The 6000-nt window shown below is 40.3% G+C and overlaps 2 protein-coding genes across 3 annotated transcripts in view; one reads left to right on the forward strand and one right to left on the reverse strand.

Annotated features, from left to right (window-relative positions):
* The window catches only part of cfdp1 (craniofacial development protein 1), a 65403-nt gene extending 63782 nt beyond the window's left edge, over positions 1 to 1621 (reverse strand). Inside the window, exons 1-2 of one of the 2 annotated variants that reach the window (XM_046306964.1) lie at positions 1234 to 1621; positions 885 to 1017 (exon numbers count right to left, since the gene is read on the reverse strand). In XM_046306964.1, coding sequence (XP_046162920.1) covers positions 885 to 1017; positions 1234 to 1303 — 203 coding nt within the window. In that variant the 5' untranslated portion in view covers positions 1304 to 1621. The remainder of the gene's footprint in view (positions 1 to 884; positions 1018 to 1233) is intronic. The other variant, XM_046306953.1, reaches the window with a different exon arrangement.
* An 80-nt stretch (positions 1622 to 1701) lies between these two features.
* On the forward strand, positions 1702 to 5502 carry LOC123992482 (transmembrane protein 170A-like). Its single transcript, XM_046293651.1, has 3 exons — positions 1702 to 2110; positions 2743 to 2913; positions 3049 to 5502. The coding sequence occupies exons 1-3, from the start codon at positions 1969 to 1971 to the stop codon at positions 3177 to 3179; spliced, it is 444 nt and encodes a 147-aa protein (XP_046149607.1). The 5' UTR covers positions 1702 to 1968; the 3' UTR covers positions 3180 to 5502.
* Positions 5503 to 6000: the final 498 nt, after the last annotated feature.

The raw sequence follows: 6000 nt of genomic DNA on the forward strand, positions 1-6000 counted from the left end.
TCGGCATACACATCACGGACAAACTGAATTGGTCCACCCACACAGACAGCATGGTGAAGAAGGTGCAACAGCGCCTCTTCAACCTCAGGAGGCTGAAGAAATTTGGCTTGTCACCCAAAACCCTGACAAACTTTAAGAGATGCACAATCGAGAGCATCCTGTCAGGCTGTATCACCGCCTGGTACGGCAACTGCACCGCCCTCAACCGCAAGGCTCTCCAGAGGGTGGTGCTGTCTGCACAAGGGGCAAACTACCTGCCCTCCATGACACCTACAGCACCCGATGTCACAGGCCAAAAAGATCATCAAGGACATCAACCACCCGAGCCACTGCCTGTTCACACTGCTACAATCCAGAAGGCGAGGTCAGTACAGGTGCACCAAAGCTGGGACCGAGAGACTGAAAAACAGCTTCTATCTCAAGGCCATCAGACTGCTAAACAGCCATCACTAACTCAGAGGCTGCTGCCTACATTAAAACCCAATCACTGGCCACTTTAATAAATGGATCACTGGTCACTTTATACAATGCTCTCTAAATAATGCCACTTTAATAATTTTTACATATCTGACATTACTCATATCACAGTATATACTGTATGTTATACCATCTATTGCACCTGCCTATGCCACTCAGCCATCACTCATCCATATACTTACATGTACATATTCTCATTCACCCCTTTAGATTTGTGTGTATTAGGTAGTTGTTGGGGAATTGTTCGATTACTTGTTAGATATTACTGCACTGTCGGAACTAGAAGCACAAGCATTTCGCTACACTCACATTAACATCTGCTAACCATGTGTATGTGACAAATACAATTTGATTTGACACCATTGGTCTAAACACGGAGCCAAATACAAAAGTGTTGAATCACTCACCTCATGCCAATGTCCTGGCCTTTCTTCTTTTTCTTCTTGGTGACATTATCTGACTGTTGGCCATGCTGGTCACCCCCTTCCAGACCATCTTCTTTCACACATTCATTCATGTCATCTTCACTGAGGTTGTCATCTGTCGACCACACAACAATCATGGTAAGACTTGAACTGAATGACAAACACGGTGGCTAGTTATCATCAAGCTACGTACATGAAGAATATGACACATACAGTGGAAATATTGCATAACTACTGTATAAGCTTATGATTCTCTGTCATGCGTGTAACGTTAATAAAATATCTGCTTAACTTGCATTGCATTTCTATCTGTTTGTGGAAGTAACTTTACCAGATGGGACATAGTCTTGATCTTCATTTGAAGAATAGCCATCGGAATCATAATCTGAGTAATTCATCATTTCCCCTCCAGAAAGAGCCTACACTTTCTGCCAATAGTAAACACAGCAGTAAAGGTATGACGGATAACTGGCTAGCTAGCAAATTACAAAGCACCGGATATCTGACGAACCCTGTCTGTAGCTATCACGCGGTTACAAAATAACCGTTAAAGTTAACACATGTTTCTAGCTGTATAGTTTATTATAGCTACAATTACAATAACAAACAAATACACAAGTATCCACAATATGAAAACGTGTGGCTTTGTTGACTAGCTACAGGAAGGAGCGCGGATCTATATTGATCATTGTGTAATTCTATGGTAGCTGCTTATCTGACTTCCTGATTTACTACGGCACGTCCACAGGATCAATCGATCGTTAGGAAAGACGCGTTATCGCTTCTTTATTGTTGGAAAATGAATACCGTATTCATAATCGATTGCATTATTATACATTTATATGTTAATACGGTTTGGAAATTGTATTCAACAATTTATCAAAATTGTGAAATCCTTTTTGTGACCCCGCCTCTGAGTCTGGTACCGGCGTGACGTCAAATCAAGTTGTGTTGACATCAAGCTAACGGCTATATACAGGAGATCAACCAACCCTTGTCGACTTGCTAGGTAGATCCAACATTAATGTTCTGATGGTGTTATTCGGATATTCGTGGTCTCGCACACATGCTCGTGGTGTTCTGTGCATTAGACATGCAGAACGGATATAACGAGATTGGGTTTGTGCAGCAAATTCTTAGCTTGAATTTGGTCCCTAGGAAAAATGGAACCAATCGAGGCAACGACACATCGCTTAGCGACTTCTCAGGTGAGATTCATTCCACACTGTTCTACGTTAGCCAATTGAACAACATTATTATAAACTTTAACGTACATTTTTCGTTAACTATTATCCAGGTAACCGATTTAACGTAGCTAGTAATACTACTTAGTGAGCTACCACATTCAAATATACGTAAGTCGTAACGTTTGGGTCCTTACGTTAGTCCATTATTATTGAACTACTTTAGCTAACTAGATAAATTGACATGGCTTCTACTGTAGCTATTGTGAATGCTAAACAAGTAGCTAGCTAGCTAACTTTAGCTGGCTAGCTAATCAAGTGCTAGCTAGCCAGCTGGCAATAACAACAAATATTATTGTACAAAACGGACAACTTTAAATTACCCATAACGTTACCCACTAGAGTATTCTAATGGATTACCTAACGTTATGTATATATTACCTTACGTCATATATATTAGTGTGAGAGAGATGTTATATATATGTGTAATCGTTAGCAGCTTGGATTATTTTGCAGGGTGATTAAGGGGTCAGATTAACATAATGGGCACGGGGTAAGGTAGTATTTATTTCAGAAGACATGTCAGGCCACAGGCATATGTAAAGTCTGTAAACATTGCAAGGATATATGTTTGCTGCTTACTTCCTTTGTCTCAGAGATGTGGTATGGAGTCTTCTTGTGGGCTGCTGTCTCTTCACTGGTGTTCCACCTACCTGCTGCTCTCCTGGCCCTCGCCACCCTGCGACAACACAAAATAGCCCGCTTCATGCCCATTGCCATCATACTGATGAGTATCGTGGGCCCTGTGTGTGGTGGTGTCCTTACCAGTGAGTTACTCACCTCATGTTCTGATAAACCATCAACATAATCCATTATTGTACGCGAAGACATAAACTACTCATTGAGTCAGTGTAAAAATTATTTTATACTTTTCAAAAACCAAAATGTCTTTGTGCATGTAGGTGCCGCCATTGCTGGGGTGTACAAAGCAGCAGGGAAGAGGATGATCTCCTTGGAGGCCTTGGTGTTTGGAGTGGGCCAGTCCTTCTGTGTCCTCATTATCTCCTTCTTAAGAGTCCTAGCTACACTCTAGCACTGGGACACAGGAACTCAAGGGGGGGAGAGGGAGAGGGGGGGGGCATGCAATCAGCAGGACGGCATATGCAAGACAGCTGTTCCTTCAGAGGCCTTATTTTCTATATCTGTTATCGGATGACTTTGTTTGATACATGATTAGTTGCCAAAGTGGTATATTTCAGGGCTGGCCAGGGGCTCTGTTTTTCTATGTGTGTTATTTTTAATTCAGATTGTTGTGTGTTGCACTATACTCAGAACAAGCCTTCTCATTCTGCGTGTTATAGATGTATCATACACATAGCTGAGAGTGAAACATTCCAGCATGCAGGAAATTTGTGCTCTACAATTTGGATGAATACACTCCATTTACTGTCTCGATAGTTCCACAACCTGGTAAAGACAACAAGTCTGATGTGCATGCCATCAGACAAACACTAAAGGAGATCATTCTCTGCTCTGTTCCACCACAGACCAATCGGCTTAAATACAATGTCTTGACTGAGGGGTGATGTGTTCACAATGAGGCACAGTACTCAATGATATTGAAATATCTAAGTCAGACATAGCTACAACTTAAGCTTTTATTTCCACGTATATATTTCTCTTTCTCTCTCTCTCCATATTCCAACTTGGGGTGTGTCTAATTATAATTTTAAAATATATATATATTTAAGTCCATTCCAGCTTCTTCTGTAAGCAGAGGCAATAGAAGTGGAGACAATGAAGAGAAGGAAAGTTGTAAGTTCCCAATCTCTTTGTATATTGCTGAGCAAATCATAGGGAATAGTGTTGACTAATCTCATATTTATTTTATTTTCCTTAAATATAATGTTTTCAATATTGTTAGGGTATTTTTAGATAGTTGATCTGTGGGTTATATCAGTGTATATACAAAATACTTTTTCTGAGTGAAATCTTTACACAAAACAGTTACAGACTGTTCTAAGTTCTCTGGTGGTGTCAGTGTGCTTATATAATTTAATCTCTTGAGAACCTTTTCAGCATTGCTCTTTTTTTGTTAATGTTCTATTGGCCTTAATGATGTTAAAGGTGTACAGTATGTAGGAATAGTGTAATATATTGTTACTTTGGCATTGATTATGCTAAACTAAAGAGGCAACCTCACTCTAAACCATGAATGTGAATCAGATTTCCTTAAAATTCCTTGTGGAATTTCTTAAATCTATTTACCAAAGAGAACCTAAAACATATGTACACCTGGTTTTAGTTTGAACTGATAGCCCCATTGTCCCAAAATCCTGCTTTAATTAAGGGCTCTATTCAATCTGTATCGCTGAAGCATTCCAGATTTCGGGGTGTAAAGGTCATTTCCGATTGAGCCGATATGCAGTGTTTACTGTGAATGCAGTCTCTGCTAATGCTGAAACACTGTCTTTACATTTGATTCGCGCTGTAACGCTGAACATCCGTAATACGGATTGAATAGAGCCCTAAAGGTTTCGGTATTGTGTCCAGACTTAGAAATCATGAGCCGTGTGTAAGAACAAGGTAAAAGCCCAACTCCGTGAGAAAAAAGTCCCAGTCCACCATAGAAAAGCACAGCTTTACAGATGTCTCTATTCTAAGCCAAGAGTAGCAGACTAGTGAAATCAAGCATTACAGTCCAACAAAAAGCTTTTTGTGTTTTGTTATTCAGCATGGCTACATGCATATTGTTCAAAACTATCAGCAGTGTGGTGGTCATTGGTGCAGTAACAAAACCACATCCTTTTCAAAACACTAGTGTGGTGGACTGGTTATAGGAACAAATGAGGATGGTTGGCCATCACACTAGTGTGGTGGACTGGTTATAGGAACAAATGAGGATGGTTGGCCATCACACTAGTGTGGTGGACTGGTTATAGGAACAAATGAGGATGGTTGGCCATCACACTAGTGTGGTGGACTGGTTATAGGAACAAATGAGGATGGTTGGCCATCACACTATTTGGTAGTGGTTCATTATTGTAATGTAGACAGATTTGTGGTGATTAAAGTTTATTAGCAGCAGGCTAGAGCTGTTCTGTCTGGCAGTGATATCATGAGGGGTGACATGTTGAAAGCCATGCTCTGCTTATCTGGGCCTTGAACACCTCAATTCCACAGAATGTTTATTTTTCTAAAGTTATTTTAACTTTCCTTATTGTAGCATGACTGCACACTACTGTTTGTTATATAGCTAGTTGGTTTGTCTTGCTTTAAATAAATGAATGCTCTTTCTTGCCCATGTGATTTTAATCCATGGATTGATTTTGGTTTTACAAGACAAGGTTGATTTTATTACATTAAATTAAAGTGCCAATTGTTAATATTTTCATGTAATAAAATATTTCACGTTATAATTGAGTGGTGTATTGATTTCAACTCATTTTGACTACTGCATTACACCTTGGTAGTGTGTATAGACCTCTCCACAGATGGATTATTTATCTCCTGCTCCATCTCTCTGCCTCTCCATACAAACACACACACAGATGGATTATTTATCTCCTGCTCCATCTCTCTGCCTCTCCATACACACACACACAGATGGATTATTTATCTCCTGCTCCATCTCTCTGCCTCTCCACACACACACACACACAGATGGATTATTTATCTCCTGCTCCATCTCTCTGCCTCTCCATACACACACACACAGATGGATTATTTATCTCCTGCTCCATCTCTCTGCCTCTCCATACACACACACACACAGATGGATTATTTATCTCCTGCTCCATCTCTCTGCCTCTCCATACACACACACACAGATGGATTATTTATCTCCTGCTCCATCTCTCTGCCTCTCCATACACACACACAGATGGATTATTTATCTCCTGCTCCATCTCTCT

This window comes from Oncorhynchus gorbuscha, linkage group LG02 (assembly GCF_021184085.1).
Source record: "Oncorhynchus gorbuscha isolate QuinsamMale2020 ecotype Even-year linkage group LG02, OgorEven_v1.0, whole genome shotgun sequence".
NCBI classification, from domain to species: Eukaryota; Metazoa; Chordata; class Actinopteri; order Salmoniformes; family Salmonidae; genus Oncorhynchus; species Oncorhynchus gorbuscha.

Coding starts and splice junctions, on each gene's coding strand:
- LOC123992482 (XM_046293651.1), top strand. CDS start 1,969: ATGCTCGTGGTGTTCTGTGCATTAGACATGCAGAACGGATATAACGAG. Junction 2,111..2,742: donor ATCGCTTAGCGACTTCTCAG/GTGAGATTCATT, acceptor CCTTTGTCTCAG/AGATGTGGTATGGAGTCTTC. Junction 2,914..3,048: donor GTGTGGTGGTGTCCTTACCA/GTGAGTTACTCA, acceptor TTGTGCATGTAG/GTGCCGCCATTGCTGGGGTG.